The 26,074-nt window shown below is 38.0% G+C and overlaps 1 protein-coding gene across 9 annotated transcripts in view; it reads right to left on the minus strand.

The window, feature by feature from the left end:
- PEX5L (peroxisomal biogenesis factor 5 like) overlaps positions 1 to 19,093 on the minus strand; it is a 108,654-nt gene extending 89,561 nt beyond the window's left edge. For 3 of the 9 annotated variants that reach the window (XM_062602915.1, XM_062602913.1, XM_062602911.1), the window contains exon 1: positions 18,566 to 19,090. In XM_062602915.1, the coding sequence (XP_062458899.1) occupies positions 18,566 to 18,586 (21 nt within the window). In that variant the 5' untranslated portion in view covers positions 18,587 to 19,090. Of the gene's footprint in view, positions 1 to 18,565 lie in introns of all 9 variants that reach the window. The other 6 variants (XM_062602912.1, XM_062602907.1, XM_062602914.1 and 3 more) reach the window with 4 other exon arrangements.
- Positions 19,094 to 26,074: the final 6,981 nt, after the last annotated feature.

Genomic DNA, 26,074 nt, shown 5'->3' on the forward strand with positions numbered 1-26,074 from the left:
TGTGTTTGGAACAAGAAGATAGAGACTTTTAACTGATTCTTTCATATCCTTATTTACACAGGTCCTGAGCTGGGTGCTCTCTCCATGCCTATAAGGTTTCTTATAATTTAGCTTACCTGAGAATTCTAAAAATACTGTCTGCTTTCTTATATTCTTGTAAGATAGTTTCTTCATCTTTCATGTAATCATGAGACTGAGGTTCTAGAGCAACTAATATTTCATCATTTCCCCTACAGCCATTGTTAAATTTTATTAGAATTTAATTTGGGCCTCCTTCGTATTTTGTGCTCTCTGTTTTGGGATCAGCCATGTGGAAATTCATCAAATAAAATACCTTGCTTGCAGCAGTGCAATAACTTTCAATAAACAGGAAAATATTGAAGTAACTTCACTGAGCAACTAAAATTGTTCAAATGAATTACAAATGATATCTAAATGAAATCTTAGAAGACACTGTCTAGACCTATTGAAAAAGAACACGTTAAGTGAAGCTTTACCAATCTTGTAATAGGGGAACTATAATTCTTTCACTCTTCTACATGTAAGATGTTTCACTTAAAAAGAATCCTCCTGTGAGGATGAATGGTGTGAAAAGGAAAATATTAAGCTATGATTTTTTTTTGTAATAAGGAGAAATTTCAAGTGAGAGAAATATGTGTTTACTCTAGAGAATAAACCACAGGAAGTAATCAGGAAGTGGTGACTGAGGGCTACTTTATGGCACCCTTACTCCAAGAAAAATCTCACTCCATGAGCAGCACCATTAAATCCAGCAGTATTACTCTTAGCAAAATCTCATATTATGTTCTTCTAAATTTTCAGAAGCAGACACTCCATGAATTTAGTTTATAAGACAGCAATGAAATGTTTCTCCGTGGCTGCTCATCTGCACTTTCATAATGCATCTGAAATACTTTGGGTTTTTTTAAGATCTGTATCAGTTCTTGGATATGAGATTTTTCATACCGAATTCACACAACATCCTGAATCTTTACTGTTTTGCACAGTTTTGTTTCTACCACTCCTCAACTATTACAGTCAATGTGCATGATTTCTTTATACAGATCCAAGCACTGATGTGGTCAAAAGGTTAATACGTTGCAGAGAAGGGAGAAAGGGTTCCCAAAAGGTTATAAGCCTCCCTAAGGACTTCATAGCAGCCATGATACCTATATTCCTTTTAGATAGTAATGTCTGGCAATAGACATGCATGCTTAAGTTATGAGATATGCAATTTGCATTCTCCTAATTTGCTATCAAAGCTTCCCTATTAAGAAGCAACCTATCGCTCTGTGATAGAAGATCTAGATTTCACTGCTCAGCCTGTCTGAAAACAATCCTCTTTTCCCACTCAAAGGTGTGAAATCATTGATTTCTGTGCCTTATCATCTCTTCTGCAAGCTACCTATTTCTGATCCCCTTTTGCATTTAGTCTCTTTACCACAAAATCCTCTTAACATTTTTCCCCCAAACTTACCTTGCAGTATTTTGGTAGCATGATATTAGCTTGCACTGGACTTTCCTCCCTGGAGCCTGGCATCAGAGTCCAAATGAGGTCATTAATATAAAAAAGTGGAGTGGTCTCATCCTAGTCTTTGTTATGGACACCTCACTCAGTCCAGTTCCAGTGTGCTCTGCAGACTCTGCTTGACAGAAAGGCTCAGGGCTTCAATAGCGGTATTACTAATGGTCAGGAGTGTACAGCTTGAGCAGTGCTGTGTCAGTATCAGGAAGCTTTTACTGTGCATAGGTTCCTGTCAGTGCTACTAATTCAATCACATATGCAATAAATTCACATGAAAAATTAACAAATACCTATCCAGCGGCAGTGCCCTCTGTTCTTTCTTTTTATTTCTGAAAAAAAACTGCTCTGTAGCTTTGTCTTAATGATTGGGTTTAATGGTTTCAGGACTTTTTTTAAAGCATGTTGTGTATTTCAGCATTTAGTGAAAAAGAAATTTTTCTTTTATTGCTAAATAGCTTTTCAATATTAATCCATTACATTTAGCTGTTATTTCTAATATCTTGCACCGGGTTCTTGTATAATTACATCTGTATGTCTTTGCAGATGTCAGAGGGGGTATAGCTCAGCAACTGGCAATCCCAGGCACACCTACAGGTTGGGCAGAGAAGAGATGCAGAGCAGCCCTGCAGAGAAGGACTTGGGGGTGTTGGTCGATGAGAAAACGAACATGAGCCGGCTGTGTGCGCTCACAGCCCAGAAAGCCAACCGTATCCTGGGCTGCATCAAAAGGAGCGTGACCAGCAGGTCGAAGGAGGTGATCCTGCCCTTCTGCTCTGCTCTTGTGAGACCTCACCTGGAGTATTGTGTGCAATTCTGGTGTCCTCAACATAAAAAGGACATGGAACTGTTGGAACAAGTCCAGAGGAGGGCCATGAGGATGATCAGGGGACTGGAGTATGAAGACAGGCTGAGAAAGCTGGGGCGGTTCAGCCTGGAGAAGAGAAGGCTGTGGGGAGACCTCAAAGCAGCCTTCCAGCATCTGAAGGGGCCTGTAAGGATGCTGGGGAGGGACTCTTCATCAGGGACTGTAGTGATAGGACAAGGGGTAACGGGTTTAAACTTAAACAGCGGAAGTTCAGGTTAGATATAAAGAAGATCTTTCCTGTTAGGGTGGTGAGGCACTGGAACAGGCTGCCCAAAGAAGTGTTAAATGCTCCATCCCTGGCAGTGTTCAAGGCCAGGCTGGACAGAGCCTTGGGTGAGATGATTTAGTGTGAGGTGCCCCTGCCCATGGCAGGGGTGTTGGAACTAGATGATCCTTTTTTTGATATGATCATTTGTAGTAGCAGCAACTCTAAAGGTGGTGCAGGGTAGAGAAGGAATAGGACTCAGGACTCCCTCCCCTTCCTAAACAAGAATCCCAAAGGAATTGAGGTCTATGTATCATTCCTTAACTTTTTCGAGAGGCTGGTGATTTTTCCTGGAGAGCTGGTCTGGGATTCTACAAGCGGTAGCCTACAGCTCATGTAGTCTAATAACAGAACTGCATTCAAAACTGAGAACTAAAATCTAAAGCTATAGCCCTAACCAGCAGGTTTTGTTGAAGCCGTCTTCCTAGTAGCTTAAGAAATGAGGGTGGAACTGAATGTATGTATCTTCCTCTACCCATGGGGCAGACTGAGATTTATACCAGTTATCAAGTTGCAGTCTCTCTGTAGAGACATAATGTTAAAGCAGCTGGTGACCACAGTGATATTTAGTACACTTTTGGCATATTCCTTCATGTAGATTCCTTCATGTAGAAGGGCTGTAATGGCAGAAACCGTGTGTCTCAGCTATCTTAACTGGTTGGCCTGCTCTCATAGCTGCTTTTTGACACTGTAACACACTAAGAATCACATGGCCAAGGATGTGCTTCAGGTAATAAAAAGGTGTTACTCTTAATTCCAGTGTTCACTAGTGTTTCATGTGAATTTAGTTATGGATATTAAAATATCTTAATTGTCTAGAAAATGCCTCTTTCTGAGGCCTTTATCTCTTTCCTCAGGCATCAAACAGTCTTTGAGATGTTATCTCACAATGTTCTTCAAAATTTCAGCTTGATATGCATGCTGATTACTGTGTTAGGCACCCTCCCATGCTCCAAGTGGTGTGCTGTGTTGTTTCTAAGTGTACACCGGTTGTATGGCCCTTCTCTCAGAATTATTCAAACAGGTTCTACAGTTTTGAATAAACTCTTTTACTTCATACCTTTTCACAGCTTTTTATTCTGAAAAGCCACTTAGAAAATGTATTGGTACAGTAGCTAGATTTTTTTTGCATGCCATAGCTCAACACCAGTCTGTTCCTTATCCTCTTATAATTATCATATTATGTGTTACCAGCCTTAGAAGCCACTCTAAAACCAAATCATCTTGTTTTAGAAAAGAGTTAGGTGCACTTGTTATTTTTCTGCATTACATGTAAAAAATTGAGAAACTATATAATCTTTCACTGTAAGTGACAGGTAAACAAGACTTCCTAACCAAGGTAAGCAATGTTGTAAGCTTGTTCCTGAAGACTGTGTAATTTGCTAGTGTGCCCAAGTGCAGTGGAAATTAAGACTGGGTTCACAGTGTTACTCCATTTAACTGTGTTCCTTGTATTACCTTTTTTAATATATGTTGAGTATACAACAGTTATGAAATAATGCATTGAATGAATTGCATTACAATTGATTAGCCAGACATAGCTGGGATTACACTGGGACATTGTGGTGCTAAAATTGCGTTCTAGTTTCATAGAACCAATGGGTAAAATCATAGGTTGTTTCTGCACTATTTCCCAAAGTACATGTTCAATCAGCTCCACTCTTAAAACACTGAACCTGGCTAAGAATGAGACTTTCTTCCTCATCACTCCTTGTGACTGGGGGTTTGACTGTGCTGTCCTGCCCCCACTTCCATGGTGTGAAATTTGTGCCTAGTTCTGTGCACTGTTATTGAGCAGGATGTTCCTGACTGGACTGTGCTTCAGAGTTCCTTTGTTACTTTTGGTTTTCCTATCTGTTTATGGTTCTTTGTTATTGTAGTGCCTATCTGCTTCTCTTATGCAAATCATTGTTCTATCCATGATTTATCAGCAATAATCCAGAAGGAAGAGTTAAATTTACTTGGTTGTGTTTCCCTGTTTTGAAGAAAGCCCTCTTGTATTCAGGATTCCATTATCTGTATGTACCTCCAACTCCCTTACCAATTTGGTTATGTGAAGGGCACTGAATCATGTAGCATGTTGTTATGCTATAATTTCTGTGTGAAATCTATCAAAAAGCTTGGATTAAAATATAAATACATGTAAGCCTGGATTCAAATCTAAGATGACTTTTCATTTTTATAAGAATAAAAAATCTGCTTAGGAATTACACAGAAGTGGTCTCCATAACTGCACAAATGTATGCTTCTATAGGTTTTGATACATCTGGGTAACACCCTGTGAAGATGAAAGTGCTTTTATTCCTGTCTTACTGATGGAGAACAGAGTCACATAGACAGTAAGTGCCTTGTCCAAGTTCATACAGAAAATCTATGGCAACAGCAACAGCAAAGCAGGAACTTAACTGCAGATCCCTCTGTACTACTGCCATAACCACTGGAGGCTACTTCATAATGCATGCGGATCCAGAAAGTTATGGAAATTAAATTTAAATGAAAATACAATGCATTTGGGGTTGGTCCAGTGTAAGAGATTTGTAACCAGCAGATTAAGTTCCTCTGCAGTTCCAGTGAAGGACTTAGACCTGGCACATGCACACTTGGGAGAATCTCACCTTTGCTGGGAAAATGGATTAAATAAAAAATTAAAAAAAAAAACAACAAAAAATTCTTCTTTGAACATAAGAGTAGTATCTTTTTAAATGAATCTTGCAGTGCATGAGTACATGGTGTCATGGCCCTTTGCCAGTACTAAGCGTTAATAAGAAGGTGACATAAGATAGAAATCTGCAATGAAATTCCTGTTTTGAAATTATACTTCTCATATGTCAGAAATTTCTGAAATTATTTTACTGCCCATAAACCCAAATTCTGATGGACTGCCAAAAACTAAACCTGGAGGGAACCAAATTGTAACCAGGTACACTAATTAACTGCTTCTCCTGTATTTAGTGAGAACCTCTAAATATAAGTTAGAGCAGAATGTATTTAATATTTGTAATATATTTATTTTGTTCTTTATGAAAACAATTAATTATTTGAAGGGAAAGAAATGACAAGTGTTGATGAACTCTCAAGCAGTAATTCTGTTGCTTCTCAAGAAGTGACAGTTATAGAGAATCAAAAAACCCCATGAAAAAAATATAGGTGCATAATTGTGTCTGACTAGCTAACTTAGAGTATTCTATGTAGTATTAGCAGGTCTTTGAGAGGTATGTATATAATTGTTAGTTGAAGTAGGAATGATTGTCCAGCCATCATCTCAGTGATTTCAAAGTAAAACATAAACAGAATGTGCCATATAAATGTCATTGTGAACTCCAACAAAATAGTGCTAAGTGTAGTGTGAGTGTAAATGTGTTTCTTTTGCACTCCTTGCTGATCACTGTCCAAAAGATCGTGCAGTTGAAGCAACCACTTTGCTGAAATGCTAGGTATGATTTAAATTTTTAGAACTGATAATTTAGCAAGAAGGTTTAGAAATCAAAGAATGCCTGTCAGCAGTGATACACCAAAAGCACCATGCAGGCCTTCAACTCATCATAGCTGAAGAAAAGTGTCAATTGTTTATTGTTTATTAGTGTTAAGCCAAACATGCTATTTCCGTGTGACTACAACCCTACAAAAGTCAGTAAAACCTGACTATTCCTATGTTTCCATTTGCAATTCTTCAGCCAACGGTGTGGGCACACTATGTATATTTTAGCAACCTGACAAACTTTGTCGATAGATTTAGTCTTTCTAGTCTGTGCCTGTCATGTTTGGTTGGCCACTTCAATAACAATCCTTGTCCCCAATTCTGTAAATGACACTTATACAAGATAGAACTTGAGCAAGTGTCAAGTGTGTGTGCAAGGAATAGTAAACACTATAATTTGTAAGTTCACATAAAATTACTCTTTTTTTTTTCCTTTAGAAATAAGCATCATTTTTGTGTACTGGCAGGAAAAAGTACTTAAATCCTCAAAATACCATGCTATTTCCTTGTGCAGTAAATTTATTAATATGCTTTTGCATATCTTTGACTGGCCATTATCCAGTGATCTCGCCTATTTGGAAACTCCTTGCTGCATGACTCCTAAAATTCTGAAATATGAAGCATGATACTCTGTAAACTGCAGTGCAGCAACTGCTAGCAACTTGCTAGCTGCAAGGCTGTAATGATGTAATCAAGTTTTGATGGAGTGTTTATGGACATTAAGGGATGCAAATCACAGCCATCACGATCAGAGATGGGACATGAACCCCTGCAATGAGATCCTGAAGTAGTTTTATAAGCCTGAATTAACCCAGAAATAAGCTTCTGGGTTTACTAGAAGGGACTGACTATAAGGGTTTTATGATCCCTTCTAAGTCAACAGTCCAGTTGTTGAGTTCAGGACTGCAAACCAGCGCACTGAGTTCTCTTATTTAAAAGCATATGATCTGAATAATGACGATTGCATTTATTTTTGGAGCTCAGGAGAGAAAAGTGAGCTGGTGGTAATATGGGGAAAAATCTGTATCCTGGCTCTGCTTGAGGTCAGGGAAAATATCACTATTGATTCTGATGCATTCTAGTTTAGATCCTCATGCACACACACTTTGGCTTTTATTAAACTGAATTTAAGCTTATTGTTACACAATATTAACACAGCTGGTGATTTCAAACTCTCAGTGCCTGGTTGCAGGAATATGAATACAAGATGGGGAAAAGCTTCAGTATATCTAGCAAGAACCATTTTTAGTTGTATGGGGGAAATATATTTCCTCTGATTATTAAGATTTTGAGTGTAGCAAAACCATCCGTTCAGATGAGTGGGAGACTCTATAAGGAAGCTGGCAGAGTATTCTAAGTGTAAAGCTCAGTAATAGGAGTAGTCAAAAGGAACAGGCAATGGGAGGAGAAGTGAGACTGTTTTGCCACTGCATGTAAGGCTGTCTTAACAGGAGGTTACTGAAGCTGTGAAGACAATCAAGCCCTCCACAGCCATAATAGGAAGATTTTTGACTTCTTGAAGCTGAGGATTTTGGTCTTACTGAAAAAGAGTCAGTTTTTTTCTGCTAAGTCAGATAAATTTCAGAAGACAAGAGGGGTTGCTGGATTATTAAGGTTCAGTCTTCTGCTCTCATAGGCAGCATGTCATAGAAAGTATTTCATAAATTGATTGCGTTTTATCTTTAAAGTAATTAGGTTTTTTCCCTCCACTATTCCAGTTGGAAGGCTATTGGAAATCTTGATTGTTTCAATGATCAGAAACCTTCTTCTAATTTCCAACCTAAATTTATTCACAGCCAGTTAATATCCATTTGTTCCTGTGCCAGTTTTGTCCTTAGCTAATTTAGGTTTTTCCATATCTGGTGTTTATCTCCCTGATGCATTTACATGCTCTGATTATGCGCCTGCTGAGCTGTCACTTTGCTCAACAAAATAAGCCAAAATATTCTGTACAAGAGACTTTCCATTCTCCTTGATCATCCTTCTTTGGACCTGTTTCCATGCCTCTCTTCTTGACCAGATCTGTATGAGATTCTCAATTGAAAATCTGCTAGTGGCACTGTAAACTGGCATCGATATTTTCTTGACTATTCTGAAAAAACTCTTCCAAAGCTAGACCTGCATCTGTCTTTTTTTTTTATGGATATATCATATTGGTGGCTTATAGTCATCTGTATGTGCAAGTCTTCTTGATCATTTCTAAACAATAGTTTACATCTTAGGGTAGACATTTTTTGTTACTGATGTTCAACAGCATATTGTGCTGTTAAATTTAATTGCATTTGTATCATTGAAGTTTGCATAGTTCCCTCTGTATAGTAACTTTAAATTCATCAGTACTGATGATGTGTCCCAATACTGATGATATTTCCGAGCACATCAACATACTCCTGTTTCTAATATGTTTATTAGAACATCTGACATCAGTTCCAACAGTCATCCAGAGAGATCTTCCCTATTAAACTATCCTCAGTTCTTTAATGTTCTAATTTTCATTTCCCCATGACTGAGTTTCTTGCCCTCTTTACAGATTTTCTAGTATTCCTCACTTTATCCAGCTTCACTAATAATTTCTTTTGTGGCACCATAACAAATGCTTAGCAAAGATCATACAGATAAGTCAGTCTCCCTTGCCTAAAAACCCCAATGATGACAATAGAAAATGCTGCAAAGTTATCCTGACATTATCTTCTCTTGATAAATTCAAATAGCATTTTTACCATTTTTCTGTCTATTTGTTTAATTTTCCTTCAAGTTTGTCCCCTAAAACCTTGCAGATTATGGATAGTCACATGGGCATCTGGGCTGTTAGTTTTCTCGCTATTTTTCTCACCTGACCAGATTCATAACTGGACTATTAAGTATTTGTTCTCAGGACTTCAGTTTCATATTCCAGTCCCATCAGCAGTTTGGGATAGGGATTATAGAGTGCACCTCTGCATGAGCTTTTGCTTCACACATTTGTAATTGCAGGATTCATATCCTCATAACCATTTGGGCTTTGCACCATAAATTAGGTTATCCATAATATGAATACCACTTTGTTTGTTTTTTTTTTTTTTTTGCTTCTCTCCTTCTTAATCACGTCACTAAAAATTTTCAACAGTTGTTTTAATATACTTTCAAGATCTAAATAAGTTTTACTTTAGGCAAGTTTTACTTTTTCCTTCTGCCTTTCAGGAGCCTTTATTTTCATTCTTTGTGTGTTCCTGGCTTAGTGTTAACAACTGAAATGTTTAGAACTGAAGTGTCTTACAAAATTTTCCCTCACTTTCTTGGTATCCAGGTTCCTAATGTAACCAACACCTTTAGTTTTCTCTGTTTCCTGAACAACACGTAATATTTTTTGAGAGTGCTCCAGCAATGTTTTCTCTTACTATTTCCATGTAGGATCCAGCTGTTTTCTAATAATTAAGATTCCTTTGTTCTCTTTGTTCTGTTGCACAGGTTTGGGCAAGCCTGTGCATCCCTTCCAGTTTTGTATACCTTGACACATCATGTACATTACCTGGATTAAGTACAGTGGTAATATTAATAATGTTTTCTTATAGAGAAAGAAAATCTATTGTTTAGAACAATAACAGCACTTTCTTCCCTCCTAATTTCCATTATTTTGCCTTATTTTTCTCTGTTGTGCATCATGATTTTCCTCTTTTCTTTTATCTAACATTCTTCCTTGTATTCCTTTTTCAAAGCCACCTTAAAATTGTCCTGGTTCTTGTAAGGAGTGTTAGATAACAAATAGCAGAAGCTGAAAGATCTGTCTATATCTGAAGCCTGTAACTGGAAAATTATCTTCCTTGTTAAACTTCAATGAATGACAGCAGAAATAACCTGTCAATTTGATGAGACACATGTCAAGCTACACCTGTTATTATTTCATTAATCCCTTCTATGACATTTCTCTCATTACTTCTGTGACAATAGTGTCCAAGGCATTTGTGAATACTAAAGCTATCCTACTTTACATAAATAATATCAATCTGTTCTTCAGTGAAAAATACCAGATACTGATTTTTTTCAGATCTTCCTATTAGGGGATACTCTCTTGGATTTTAAAAATCTCTAACATTACTGTTGCATCAAAAGGTGATGTTTTCTCTCAGTTTTACATAGTACTCAAAAAATATTAAAGAGCTTCTATTTATTATAGCCTTTGCTTATTCCTGTATTAATATTAGAAAACTTGACCTTAGTAAATTTTATGAACTTAAATTCAAATATTTAGTGTTACTTACTAAGAAATAGATCCCTATATTCCAGGGTAGCCTTAAGCAGGCAAGTATTATCTCTCAGTTGACTTAAAGAGCAGTGAGAATGAGTTCCTGAACCTTTTTCTTGATACGCATACTTGTTGGAAAATGCTGAATAAGAAAAAAGCAATTTGTAACAGCTTTTTTGCCCCCATTCAGGGCATGATGTATTCTCTACACTGTAACTTTGGAACCCAACTGCTGACAGGGGTTAACATGAAAAGCCCTGGAAGCCAATTATTCTCTTATTTACATCAGTATAATTTCCACTTATATTCATTCATCTAAAGATACAGCTGGCTGTAATGTTGGTAAGGCAAATTTTAAAGGTTTGTTTTTTTTTTTCCTTCAGCTTTGGAAAACTAGTCTGTAAAGCCAAAGGATTGATCTAAAGAAAAAAATACAAAGAAAAATTTGACTGGTCCTAAAATAAATTTATGCCAAAATCATTCTGAAGTTTTCATATCTAAATGTCAGTAGATAAGAGTATTTGAATTTGTGATGCATCTCATAACAGAAAACAAAGTCTTAATGTAATCAAGAAAGATTGTTCATCTGAGTTCACTGCACAGTACTTAACACATATGCTTTTGTTATTATACTGACAGATTCTAAAAGCACCGATGTTTTGTAAGTTAATTGAAAAATGTTGTCCAAATACATTACTATGTATGTAACTTGCGTTATATTCAACATCCATACTGGGACAAGAGGTGTGTTAAGGAACTGATACGAAATTAACAGTGGCGAGTTACCAGAAGATAGTAGATTGCTTTAAAGACAAATGAACATGAGACAGTAGAGTGTTCCCATATTTTACAGAGGAATTTGCAAAGACTGTAGTATGGTTATTTTTCCCTAGGGATTTCCAAAAGGGATAACATGTGAGGAAAGAAAGTTCATGTACATGGCTGTACACCACGAACTTTGTAGCAGCTGTAGGCAAAAAGTCAAGTTGCTCTTTTAAAGCCAGCTACTTCCCTTTTTCTTGGTCATCCCCTGTTGTCTCCTTATCTAGATTTAGTTTGTGAGCAGTGAGCTCTGCTGGCCGTAAAGTCCTCAGCCAAGAGCTTGTTTCTTTTTACCTGTGGCAGTGAACCTCACTGTAGAATATTTTTGCCTTGTGATGAAGTGCTGCTGAGAGGTGACCCAGACCCCACTGCACACAGCATACAGTCATGACATGGCTGCTTTTCTGTAAGCAGCATAAATAAAACTGCAGCGCAAATGTGGTAGGAGGCAAAGCATCTCAAGAAAGCCTTGGACCCAGGATAAGGAAGAGAAAATGAACAGAACAGTCAGAGAAAAAACACTGGCAAACCTAAGTGTTGATAGGCCTTGGAGAAGTGAAGGGAGAAAAGTTGGGGCTTACACCTATTATATCAACCTGACAGAAGTTTAATCAAAAAACTGTTTAGGAGGAACTGCAGTAATGCTGAGACACGTGACTAATTGTGCAGACTTTGTAAAGATCACGTTCAGGGGCTAATGTTAAACTTTGGGTTGTGTTTTCTGTTCATGGGGATAGGGATCTGAGAAGACCTGGTTTGTCTGGGTTTTTATTTTTTTCATTCAGTATAAGAAGTTTCAATTACTTGATATTTTAGAATTTACTTAATTATTTATATGCAAATAAAACCATTGGAAGTGAAACTCATGTACCAGCGATTCAGTATTTCAAAAGCTTGAGAAGGAAGCAGTGAAATATCTCCTCATAATAATTGTAACCTGGTAGAAAAATTTGCTGAATACAGTCTTTACAATCTTTAGGCATTTTGTTAATAATGTTATTGGACAATGATGAAAATGCATAACTACGGAAAGTCACTTCCTGACTTCACTGTCATGACACCTGATGTGGAAGAGAACTACTTCTCTCAGTTTTGCAGTATCAGCTGTCTCTGAAATTGTGCAAACTTACATACTGGGATACAAACAAATAGTAGATGTAGTAGATACTTCTTGTGCTGTGTATGTAAGAAAACAAAGATGGTAATATTAATTTGAAGTGCTATTCTAATATTTTTACCATTTTTGCTTCTAAGTATTGCAAAAAGTGTGGCAAGTTAAACAAGATCATTTTAAACAGATCTGATGTTTAAAATCACATCAACCCCCCACTTTTTTAATAATAAAAACAGTTTCTGGAGAATCAGCTTGCTTATAAACATGATTATTATAAATTAGAAATTGTACAGATGAATGTTGATGGAATTGCATTTCTTAAAGGAAACTCTCAACTTCTCTGTGTGGTTATCTCATCTTTCCTTTTATGCATCTTGTCCTACTTGTAAATTTCATCCTGATCTAGCTTGTGGACTTTTTTCCAGGATTTTGGTCTCCTCCTTTGCAGAGCAGCTTCTTCTACATTCTTCCATTCTGACACTGCTGGCCTGCCTTTTTCTCTCTCTGATATATTAGCAGTGGGTCCCATCAAAATAATTAGTTTTCAAACATGTGTAAGCCTAAACTTTCAAATAAATATAAGCCAAGTTATCAAAATAGACTCTCTGGGTAAGTCTTCATGCAGCTGAATATTTTGCTAATGATCATCAGTTCTTGTTTTTAGTAGTTGTGCAGGTGCATTATAGGGTATTTGAAAACATGATTTAAAAAAAAAGTAACTGCTGTTCAAGCTTAGCCTACATGCTAGGTGCTCAGATTAGGCAACGTAGGTGGGGAAATATGGATGAGTGGAAAGGTGACTGGGCTTGCTGAAGTCATAAGATGAAGCTTGAGGTAAAATCCAGGTTGCTAGATGTGTAGTTTAAAAAACTAGCAACTGTGTCATGCTGTCACAGATTATGACAATAGTAGTAGATTAAAAAAAGAAAACAAACCAGCATAATTTCTGGAGTAAAGAGTGCCTCTTTTGTAAAATCTATATACTGGTTTTTTTTTATATATAAATAAATGGCAATGCTAGGGATTGTTGTTTTTCTGTGTTTTGAATTAATGTAATTCCAGAATAGACGGATGGATCCTTATTTAGTTAGTAAGAGTTCCTCTTCATTTGCATCCAGCAAAAATACACTGTGTGCCAAGAGTTCCTGAGCCTTTGCAAGATTTTCTGCTAAAACTTGTAAAACTGCCTAACAGCTTTAAGGAATGCTTCTTTATACCAGCACTACAAATACTCATAATTTGTACAGTTTTAGTATGTGTCTTAGCCAAAAGCAGTTTATCACCTACTTTCTTTGAATGAACTTCTCTCAATGAAAGTGAGCTGATTATTTTTAGCTTAGCTCATTTATAAGTAGTTCATAATCTACTGTTCAGAACTTGAAAAAATACTAGTGAATAACTGGTAAATATCAAGACAAAATGGAAAACATGCCACCGTAAGCACTGTCCTCATATTGTGAGTAGTTTTGGAAAAGGCTCATAATAACAAAAAATAACCAGTTTATGGTAATGGAATTTCAGCTAGCAGTTGTCATTCATCGACACCACTGGGGATCAGTTAGAATTCCAGCTATGTGCCCAGATTTTTAGAATCTTGTAGCTTAAAGTTACCAGGTTTATGTTGATCTTAACAGCTGAGCAAAAATTCAGTTTAGCATTGAATTAAGTTTTGTTGTTCATGTTCTTTGTGATCTGTTTTATCCACGTATAATGCATATTCACGTCAAAATGCATAGTTGAGAGATTACTTTTTATTTATAATTGATTAATAGCTTGAGGTTTGTTTATTTCAGGTGGCAGGGTAACCAACACTATTAAAGTGTTTTTAATAGGTTATAAAATAAGCAAAGATGGGACACGCATCTACAGCTGATCTCGAGACAGTTTTGCTTCACTTCTCCCAGTGAGTCAGCTGTGTTTTAAGTGTTGGGAATTCAATGCAAAAATGCTTTTTTTCTAACTCTAAAATATTTAGCAACACTTTTCAGGCCCAGTACAACATGTGAAGCCCTTGAGGTTTCATCTTGTAGAATTTTCATGTGTACATAGTTATTTTTCTTTAGACCCACTACAATCATGTAGGTTTAAGTTTAACCAAAATCTCACTGAAATATGAATGATTAATATGGATCATTTCATGTAAATATGAAATGCCATTAGCAGAATGTTAAATTATCTTTAATAATACAGAACGCAGCACAACAATTAAGGGCATGATGTTGATTGCCTATGCAATTAAAAGTTTAGGAGACTACCCAACCTGGAACTTGGCCAAGACATCATGATTAACAAGTCTGTTCTTGTGAGAAACTGCCAGGGGAACTCTGATAGCCATGTGTGGTCAACATTTCTGCTTTGTCTAAATTAAGCCATCTTGAAACACAACACTGCCATACGTAAAATCCCATGACAACATTTGGTGAAGCACTTCTATTCAAGCATTGGTGCTGCAGAAAGCTGACTGTATACAGCATTAAGGCAAACAGTTTTGAAAGCATTTATTTTGAATTTCCTGGTAAGCCAAATGCTGCTGAAAATCCCATTCTGTGATTTTAATTTACTTTCCATCCATTTACAGAACCCTCATAAAAGTATATTGTATACCAGGTATATAATATACTGTAAACAAATGAAACCATCTTATTGTTGGTTGTTAAAATTATAGACATTTTAGAACAGTGACTGTGGGATGAACTCTTCTTATATTCTGCTTCCATCTGGTCTGCTACTGTTCCCTTGAAGAAGATGGAAACCAGCACACATTGGATTGCACACACTGTCCTATTTACACTGATTTACGCTCAGGTTTTTTGCCATATCTGGGTAATCCTAGGGTGTGCTCCTGTATCCATCAGGTTTTATCCTGTTGTAGCCTGAGTTTACTGAATTAAACAGGACTTCTTACATAACTGAAGTTGTACATTTGTAGGCAAATAGTCTGCACATCTCATCTGAAGTTCTTTCTCATGCAGAAGCCTCACCTTAAAGGCACAGGCTTCAGGAAGTGGCTATGCGCCTTGAAACCGATGCCAGTCCCTGCTACGTTTTAAACAGTTACTGTGTCAACCGACCTGGTTAGTAAATACAGTTAAATCAAATGCTTATGCTTATTATGATAGTGAAATAGCTTTAAAAGGGCTCCTATGGCACTGTGCTTTCATGCATCCTATTCCTGGCTCTTTGGAAGGCCACTTCACCTTTTTCCTAGTATTTTATGTGAAAGCATGCTGTGCATAAATAATACAAATGCTAGCTCTGTAGAAAGGTGCGTGGAAATGTAAAGGTGGTTTGAACCAGTAACTTCTTTCTTTTCTTTTTTTCCTTTTTTTTTTGTTTTTTTTTGAAACTGTCTTTGGAATTTTAGCTTAGGGACCTCTCTAGTGTTTCTATGTTGTAAAGATTCATTTATAAAACAGCAAGAGGGAAATCACAACTTAGGTCTTTTGAATAAACTAAGTGATTTTCTGGGAATAAGAAAAATAATCAAAACTAATCTGTGCTACAACCTAAAAATCAAGAAGAGATGCACATACTGATGTAGGTACTAAAGCCTGACGTAGTAAAGTACTTTAGGTGCTGGACTTCAGCGGTGCTTAAATGCAAAATTTCATCTACAGGTGCAGAGTTTATTGAGCTTAGTCAGGAATTCCCCACTGAAGCTGGTAATGCTTGATGCCTAGTCAAGATAGGTAAATTCTCTATAGTCTCTATAGTTATGCTTATTATGTAGTTACAGTTGTTAATGTTCTCACCTTACAAAAGTCTTCCAAGAATTACCTGAGTTACAGCAGGGTCTTAGTAAAACATGGGCTCTGTAAACATCTTTTAAAGTAATCTGACTAAGGAACTATTTGTGCATATTTTACTTTTATGTCTGAGAACAAAGCAGTAGGAAAAAGGGAAATGACAGCTGGAATTCTAAATCATATTCTACATTTGATCACTATAACCATCAGAGCTTTTGCTTTAAAGAGTGTAGGGTCAGGCATTATCTACTGGAACATCATTTGACATTTGAATGTATGAAGGTAGATGCTTAAGTAGCCAGATAGGGCCCAGCTAAACATTCTAGTTTCACTTAAGGAAGTGGGAGCTCTGTGAGTGCTCAGTTTCTTTAAAAACAAGATTATTTTTGTCTGGGACTCCACGTACTTACTTAGGTGCCTGACTTAATCCACCCAAGTTTGGATGGTTTTATGGTTCACCTTATTTTATATTGGCAGCTAATTGCAAACAATTTCCCCCAAGTTAATACATGTCTTACCAGAACTCTTGGAGATAGTAAGAAAGGACAAATAATGCTTAAATGTGACTACATTTTTGTTAGTGTGTGGTTTGATACTGTACTTTTATGGTAACTTCAATAGTTTGTGTTCTAACATGATTTAGTAAACATTACAGTGGATTATTTCACTGCAAAGAAATCAGCTCTGTATTGGTTTTGTTCCACTCACTTAAAGGCTCTAGTTAAGGCTCTAGTAAACATGAAAATCTTTCTTAATGCTTTAGTTATTTTTAAGTATTAGCTGAAGAACATTAATGCTTCCTGTTAGGACAGAAGTATATTAAAAAATTTGGTTGATGAACTCAGGTGGGTTTGTTTTTTTTTTTAAGAAGTGTACTCAATATGTATAGCATTTTTAATTCAGCAAATTTATAAAGAGAATTTGGTTAGAATTTGATGACATTTGGGCTAGAAAAATAAAAAATGTTTTGAAAGAATTAAAGGACATCAATCACAAAATGTTTGTGTGTTTTGACCTGATTTTCCTATTGCAAATTTGATTTCAACCTTTTAATGGCTCAGAAAATTTAGGGTGATGCCAAACAGCTCAATATTAAATTACAATTCCTTCTAAAAAGTGTTGTGTGTTTGTTGCAACCTTGCAATATATAACTCATAGCAAAGAACTTCTGTTTTCTTATCAATATAAATACCTATTTGCAATGTCCAAGTCAGTATCATTAGTTATAGGATTGTTTCTGTTACCATATGAACAATGCATACTTGAACCTTATCATCAGAACTATATAGCCATACATATTCTCCTTCCATTGATTACATTTCTTGTTAAAACCTGTTTGCTTTCCTGCCACAAGCAGTATTATGACATGTTGTTTGTCATTGTTGAGATCAGGTAACACAAACATGAAAGAGTAACTCATGTCACTCAGTTCTAGAAAGCAGAGTGCTGAATCAGAGTCCTCACTTAACTCACATATTGTACACAACCCTGTGTTTGACATTGACTTAAGTTTAATGTCCCTGATGACCATTCAGCAGATATTGAAATACTGGGCAGAATCACACCAAGGGTCAGCTTACACTTACTAAACCTGCAGGTTCTCTGTAAGCAACCTTAGTACTAAGAACACTACATGTGAGGCTGCCACTGTACGTGATAAAAGCATTTGATCATTCCTGGCAATGAACACAAAGCCAGACTGGGTTCGAGAGCCGAGAAATGAATTTGGGAGATTAGTATAAGCCTTTACTTCAGTTTGGCATTTCCTCCCCCTTCAAAACAGACTTGGCTTTCCAAGGAAGAGCTATGTGAAGGAGAGTGGGAGTCAAGGTTAAAGTCATCACGTCCAAGCTACTACTATGTTTTTATTGGGGAGAGGCATTTTCTGTTACAGTAATATGGATCAGTAGGATAATGAGACAAGATTTTGGTCTAAAATGTTGAACTCAGTCAGAAATGTGTTTTAATTAATTCTACAAAGTCATTCCAGGTTTCAGCAAAATCGATCCTCAGCCCATGTTGGGAGGGAAGAACAGAAATTCATCACCTTTGAACACGCCACACTGTGCAAATCAATGGCTTTAGTGTGTCATGAAATCTTTGCAGATTTTGCAAAGCAAGTGCTCTGTTTTATCTCTTATTCTTTGCCCTTCACTTGACATACAGGAAGAGATGCATCAAGAGGATGGCAGGAGACATATGTCACTTAAAGCATGCCATAACACTGTTTGCCCTGGAATGCTCCCTTGAATCTGTTTGAACAAGCAGGCATAACAAACGTATAAATATACACAAAACTTTACCAGTTACAAAGTTGATAGAACCCCTTTTCCCTCCGCCCCCTTGAGCAGAGCTAGCCCTAGGCACGCTCTTCCCTTCTGCCCTGAGTTGGAGTGCCATGTTGGTACTGCACCAGCTCACTTGTTGCACAGTGCCGGGGTGGCATCTCCCCTCCGCTCAACCCACAGAAACTTCATAGAATCGCGTTTCAGCGGGCTTCACCTCTCCACCCTCTTGCAGCCTCTTACCTGCATGTGTCCCTGGTACATTCTGCTTCGGCTGGTTCGGGTGCCCCTCAGGCCGACAGGTTGGCTGTACGCTGGGGTAGGGGCACTTCTGTTTGCTAGACTAAAGGAAAGAGAGAAAAAAAAAACAAAACCAAAAAAGCGCCTAACCCTGCTGAAGGAGCTATTTTTTGCAAACGATTCAGTTTGTCCTGGAAGCGCCTTTACCGCTTTCCGTAACCCAGCGCTGCGGGCTGCTTCCCTCCCTCCTCTCTCCCTCGCTCTCCCTGTTTAATGCGGTGCTGCAAACTGCAAAGGAGCTGTTCCTCGCGGGGTGCTGGGGGGAGGCGGGCCGGAGCCGGGCGGCGGCGGCGGCGGGGCTGCCGGGTGGGGAGCGCCGCGGGGCGGAGCGGAGCGGGGCCGCCCGCTGGCGGGCCTCACCTTGTCCCGCTGCCAGCCGGACCGGCCTGCCGGCCCTGGCCCGCGGCTCCCCCCCCGCCTCCCGGAGACAGCCTCAGTCTCCTTCCCTCTCTCCGTTTCCTCTCTCCTCCTTCCCTTCCCCCTCCTTTCTCTCCTCCCTCTTTTCTTCTCTCCTCCTTCCCTTCCTCCCTCCCTCCCTCCGCAGAGGGAGCGCGCAGTATCCAGGGAACGCGCGGAGCCCCGCGGCCACCGGGCGGAGCCCTGCCGGGGTCCCGAGGGAGCCGCGGTCCCCCGGCTCAGCCAACCCGCCACGGGCCGGCGGCTTCCGCTGCAGCAATTTAAAACGAATGAATAAATAAATAGCAGTCAGAAGACCAGGAAAACCTGAGTGTCCCAGAGCCAGGGCACAGCAGAACCTGGATCGGGCACCCGAGGCCTCCTGGAGTTTTGCCTCCTCGCGTGGAAAGAGAGGGGTCGGGGGGCGGGTGCATCCCAAGCAATGGTTGTGCCCAAACCTGGTGCCAGCTGCGCCCTGCTCCCAGCCCTTCCCCATCGCTGATGCAGCTGGAAGAGGGCTGCTGGCTGCTCCCTGCAGCACTGGAAAAGTTTGGCATTGCAGAACGGGAGGGATGTTGAGGTTACAGACATAATTAAATGGAATTTTAGTAATATGCCTCATCATGTTTTTCAACGCTTAGGAAAGATGATGTCACGTAGGAACCATTCTGATAATAGCCTATATGTGCAAAATTCTGACATTGTAAACTGGCACAGCAGGCCTGGCTAAATCCTGAAACCAACACCTGCATCATCTTGGATCCAGTTTTTCTCCTTTCCCCATCTGAAACCTTAAACTTACCATCTGCTAAAACCAGCAGCTGCTTCAGTTTCATTGCAAATTGCTGTCCCACCTAGTTTATCTATATTCAGTAGTACAGAAAACAACCAGTGTCTGGAACTTGCTAGATGGTACAATTTTTTTGACTCTGAGCTTGCAAGTCTTACTATGAAACTACAGAAAGCTTTATGATGCTTTTGATTGACCAGAGCAATCCAACCTTAAGCACGTCCCAATACTAGAGCAATACAAAATAGATCTCTTATTCCTGAAACCAGCATGTGTGTCATCACAGCTCTTGTTTCAGCTAAATACGCTTTTCTGAAGTGTTCTATTCAGATTTAAAAAATGGGGTTTTGCAGAACACAAGTTTGTAAAATTGTCAGTGATGGTACAAGCAGAATATAGCCAATTTTTTTTGCTTAAGCTTGAGAGTTTTATTTTTTATAAAGCAAGAATGACAGTTCTCTTGCATCCAATGAATATGCATCCAGCTCACTGAGATTCTCAGAACAGCCTAGTTTAGCCTTGTGTTGGTGATAAAAGGAAATAAGAAATGAATATGTTTTTTCTAAATCCCTTAAGATGCTTTGAAAACCTCAATTAAGAGCTGACTAGCTTAAAATACTTCTTTGGGATTGTCTGTACATGTTTTAGACATATCTTACTGTAAAACTTCAGTGTGTAATACAAAAGGTGGCTGAACTTACACAGATGAAAATACCAGATTTGTATTATTGTGGTTTCACTTAAGATATAAAATATGGAGCAGAGATTTTTGAGCTGTAAGTATTTGGCTTGCTTAGTGCTCAATTTAGAAGGAAGTCTTGGTCTAGATGAGAAAAAGTAAGTCCTAGTTAAACTTCGAGCCTCGGTGCCTTTGCTGTTTGTTGAACAGAGATGTATTAGGCTCTTAAACTTTAAGTAATCTTGAAGGTACACTTTTTCACTCTGAATACAGTAGGTCCAGATTATCCTTTCCTGGTCAGTGGGCAAGTTTTTTCCACTAGCTGAGTGTTTTCAAGGCATCTGACAATTTCTTTTTTTGTTTTTTTTTTTTAAGTACAGGTCACTTTTGTTTTTCTGAGGGGGAAGCTGGGATACATTTGTCAACACCACTACGTAGCAGTTATCTACTTTTTCTGAACTGAACTATATGCATCGTGATTCAATTTTTTCCTACAGTGTAGGAAAAAGTACACTTATAGTAGAACAATTGTTAATTCAGGAATGAATTCATGCAATGTTATTTGTGGGTGGGGGACAAACATTGATAGAACTTGGCAAGATCCAAATTCTAGAGATGAGATTTTATAGTATAGAGTGTGTCAGATTAGCCATTTTTCCTAATGCATCAGAAGCAAGTGCATTCATCTCACAATTTGTTGATGCACTGACATGCTGATGACACAGTTTGGCAGGGTCTGGCTGATCCAGTAAAGACAGGTAGATCTAGCTTTTACCTTTTTCCTTAGCAGAGGGCTAAATCACTTGGCACAGGTCAGTAAGGCGGCTGGCAGAGCAGCAGTTGTGCAGTGGAGACATGGAAATGTATGCATAGATAGATGGATGTAGTGTTTTTTTCTTCAGAAGCTGTTCTTTAAATATATTCCAGTGCAAGCCACACTCACATGCATGCACAGTGCTGTGCTTTCACAAGTATAAGCTCTCTCTTTGCTCTAGCTCTTTACTAGAAGAAGCTTCTGTGAGATCATTTATCTCTCCAGCTAGTTCTAATCTGGAATCGATGCATGATATTTGTTGCTCAGTTGGAGTACAATTTAAGAAATGTGATGGTGGATGGGACAAAAAGCATTAATGTGCAATTTTGTAACATAAATATAAATATAGAGGCAAGTTCTTTACAGCTTAGAAAAAGATGAGTGCCAGGACCTGTACTGTCTGTGACTCTGCTCTATTTGTGGATGTGAAGGTCTGTTTTGTTACAGGGTGTATTTAATCACCAAAGGTTCACTTGCCTAAATGCTTTAGAAACATTTTTCTATTGTGGTCCCTTTCGGCCTGTCTGTGTAGCTGCATTAGTGTTTGAATCACTGATGTCTCTGTGCTACAAGTTCTCTGAGATTTGTTGTTTGTTATGGCAGAAACGGGAAAAATGAGGGTAGAAAATATGAAAGTCATAATGTTTGTTAAGAGAAAGAAGAGTCACCATATGGCTCAACAGATTTTAATTAATATTAATATTAAACTGCCAGGGGAATTTTTGAAAAAGTCAAATAAAAATCCTTTCTTTCACAAATAAGTATGTAAAATTTGTTTTCAAATACATTTCTGGGGGAATTAGGACTATTAGGAAGCCTAGACATAGTAATAGGAACACAGGGGCATTTTCAGAAACACATAAGGTGTTTCTGGAGAATATAGCAGTTATCTAGTTACTGTCAAAAACCTGACATTTAACTGCCATGGGGAGGCAGTAGTTATTCCTTTAGGCCTTACTCATATTTATGTCATCTTGGAAATTTAACAAATAGTTTTAAATCACTGACTGAAACTGCAAAGGCAACACATGTAGATTCCAGTTAACAACAGTTATTGCAGTAATCTTCATTGAGAAAGTGCTGGCATGTTAATGTCTGGTGTCTATGCCAAGAAACCACATGGCAAGGGCAAGTCATGATTTTTATTAGAGAAATCATGCGATGATAAACAGCCCTGGACATTCCAAGCCAGGAAAGTGAACATATACTCAGTGTGAAACATGTAGTTACAGTTACATGCTCTTCCTTAATGTGGATGCTTTTCTGAAGACGGGCAAGCGGTAACGAAGGAAAATGAGTTTCGTAGCTGCAGGTTGTGCACAACAAAGTGTTCAGTGGAAGAGTTTTAAATTCAAATTGAGGGGGATGATTAGTGGCATTGGGGGCAGCCATTGCCTGTGATGTGCTATATTGCTACAGTTTCAGAATCAAGACTTGGAGAGAGCACTTTGGGGAACTCGGACTTCTTCACCCACAGCAGGTTGTATCCATCACTCTGCTGTGCCTCTCACATCTCCCTGAATTTCTTGGTGTTTCTCATGTGTGACAACAGATTGTACTGCCAGCATCCAACAACAGCATATGTTTAGTTGTAAAGACACAGATTTGCTGCTTTGTTCAATAGTAGATTAATGTTCTGATGCATATACCTAATATAAAATGTCAGTCTATTAGCTCATGTAACCATGGAGATAATAAGTAATTTGCATACATGGAGACTCTTTGGGTTCATTTAGGCCTATCATGAAGAAATAGATCCTTACAAATGTTAATAGTAATAAATATTTTCATAAATAATATCTTCTGCTAACTGAAAATAATTGGCCTAATTTGTGAAGACATGGAGCTGATTAAAAATTAACTACCAAAAATAACCTAGCTTATTCTTGGGCTCAAGTGAGGTTCAAAACCTGTGAATTTTCAATTCTGTTGTTAATGTATTAATAGTTTTAAATCTTATTAATAACATAGAATTCAGGATTAATAGTATTGTTAGTTCTGACAGATTCTAATTGCACTTTATACTTTTTTAATTGCAGTTGTAAGGTATGAGCAGTACAACCACACTTCAATGAAAGTGCTAATTATGTTACATGTATTTGCATATTGCTTTTATATGCTAACATGATTTATGTGTGTTTAGGGAATGCATGTAAAGGAGGTGTTTGAGGTGCTTTACATACTTTAATGAATAATAAATTTGAGCAATGCACAATCCTAAATTAATTTTGAAAAGCTAAGTTTTGTTAATTATGCATATAAAACAATTAATTAACAAGACTCAATGTAAAAACCACCAGTCACAGTAATAAATAGCAATTAGATTGTAAATAGTCTGAGTAGAATGCTAATAGCGTAATTTTTCATTATGTTGGATTTGCATCAGTTTTATTCACCTGTAACTCCATGTCTGTCAGTAAATACCAGGCTAGAGCTTGTCAACAGAACAAAGAAAAATGTCACACTATTCCAGGGTATAGCCAGCATAATTGCAAACACCTCAGTCCTGTTTCAGTTGAAATTGTTGTTACCCTACTTTATTTACAGCGTTGGCCATCGTTACCCCAATATTATGTTTAGGGTAAGTGCCGTGAGCGGGCAGAGGGGGAAGAGGTCCAGCTGCACCCCTGTTTGCACAGCCCTACATGTTGTAGAGGTGGTGGTATATGATGGAGCAAGGTTACTGCTTCTGCAGTCTGTGCCACTCCTGCATATATCTGAAACAAGCTGTGGGATAATTGTAGCTTCCTGGGGAAAAGTGGACTTCGGGTGGGCTTTTCACATACATTTGTATTGAGTTTGGCAGCAGTTAGCACTGCAAAATGTGGCCTATTTGAGGGAGGATGCAAGTCATGGTTATGTGTTAACATATCATCCATATCAAATCATAAGGAGTAGATCTGTTCTGCCTTTATCCTATGTGGTTGTATTTGTTACCACTGTAGCTGCTGGTTTTTGCCCAGCCATATATTCCTAGCAAAGGAAATATTCTTTGTTTGCAAAGAGGCTGTTTTTGATGTGCAGTAACACTGTTACCACTTGGACATGCTTCATAAAAAAAGATCTTCTGCCTATTTAGGAGAGAAAGGAAAAGAAAGTATGTCTCTCCACTTTCCCCATGCACCTGATTACATTTCAGTGGCCAAACGGCTAATGCTCTTAAGGTTTCCTGAATTTGGATCCTGACATGCTTCTGCTGAAGAAAACGCAAACTTTTACTGACTCCATTGAAACAGAGTGCATGGATAAAGGCTTTCTCTATGCAAGCACAGCATAAATATAAACTGACCATCCCTCATTTATTAAGTAGAAAAAGGATCTATGGGAGATTTAGAACCTGCAAGCATACGCAAGTACTGCAGTTACTATGATTGCAGTGTAGCATTAATGTATTAGGGTTGATTCTGCAGCCTTTCACTGAAAGTCGCAAAATGCGGAAAGTCCACAAGGCCAAAGATAGTCGGCTCCAGTGCTCAACTATCCTACTGTTTGAAATTTTTTACTATTGACCTTCCTTAAATATGCATTGCTGAAGTTTATGCCCTCTTTAGCTTTTGCTTTAGCCAAAATTGGTGTGTGGAGGGGTGTAGTCCCTTTCCATTTGTGCTTTGTACACATTTTAAGAAAATTATTGCATCTCCCTCAATTTTCTGTTTTCTAGAGTAAACCATCACAGTTCCTTAAACCTTGTCACATAAGCTGGATTTTCTAGGTCTTGATCATCTTTCTTACCTTTACTTTCCTTAGGCTGGTTTACTCCAACAGTGACCCAAACTGGACAAGTACTTTAGTCTGCTCTTGTTTAGGAGACTATAAAATTCTTCATATGTTTTACATGCAGTATTTCTGTTTATACATCTCCTGTATGGTGTTGCAACACCATGATACTGTTGAGTCATGTTCAGCTTGTTACCTACTGTTACCTTTAGTGATATTCCTAAATCATTTATTTACCTACCATGGTTTGTTGGGTTTTCTTGTTGATTAGCTCTACCTAAGTGTAGAATTTTGGCACTGTACTTATTGACTTGTATCCTACTTGTCAAAACCATTTTTCTACTTTATCAAGACATTTTTAAATTCTGATTGCATCCTTGTCTTGTTCTCACAGGCTGTTCCACCTTCATGGTGCCTGAAAATTTAACAAATATGCTTTCTATTCTTTTGGCTATATCATTAATCAAAATTCTGAATTATATACTGTTCTGTGGAATGCCACTTGGGAAACCCCTCTAGTTTGACAGTGAATCATCAAAACTGTTTTCTGAGTAGAGTTGAGCAGCCATCTAACTGATTTTTTTTCTAGACGATGTTTCTCCCAGATGTTTATGACAATATCATAAAGTTCTTACTAAAAATATCTAGTCTTCTTTTGCCTGTGTATAATGCCTGCTAACCCATTGAACAGAGAAAATGGCTGCATTGTTGGTTACTCATCCCCTTGTCATCTTCTAGATACTTAAATTGTTTGTTTGCTTGTTATAGTATTTCTGCCGTAATTCGAAGTAAGCTTTCTGTCCTTTCTTTGCCCTATTTTTAATGCTAAGCACCAAGTTTGTACCTTTTTACAAGTTCTGTTTAATACTTGATATTGCTTCAGTCAGTGCTCATCATATCTGAGGGTGAATTTGATCATGTGTAGTTATTCTGAAAACAGCTAACTTGACTAAACACATCTAAGCCTGTGTTTTCCTGTCACTGGAGTTAGGTATGTTAGACTTCTGATTACAGCTGATCATCTCAGGTAATTTAAATCTAGGGTTTTTCTTTCAG

The sequence above is a fragment of the Pezoporus occidentalis genome, unplaced genomic scaffold (assembly GCF_034315485.1).
Source record: "Pezoporus occidentalis ecotype Australia unplaced genomic scaffold, CSIRO_AGI_Poc_V1 ctg8, whole genome shotgun sequence".
Classification (NCBI taxonomy): domain Eukaryota; kingdom Metazoa; phylum Chordata; class Aves; order Psittaciformes; family Psittacidae; genus Pezoporus; species Pezoporus occidentalis.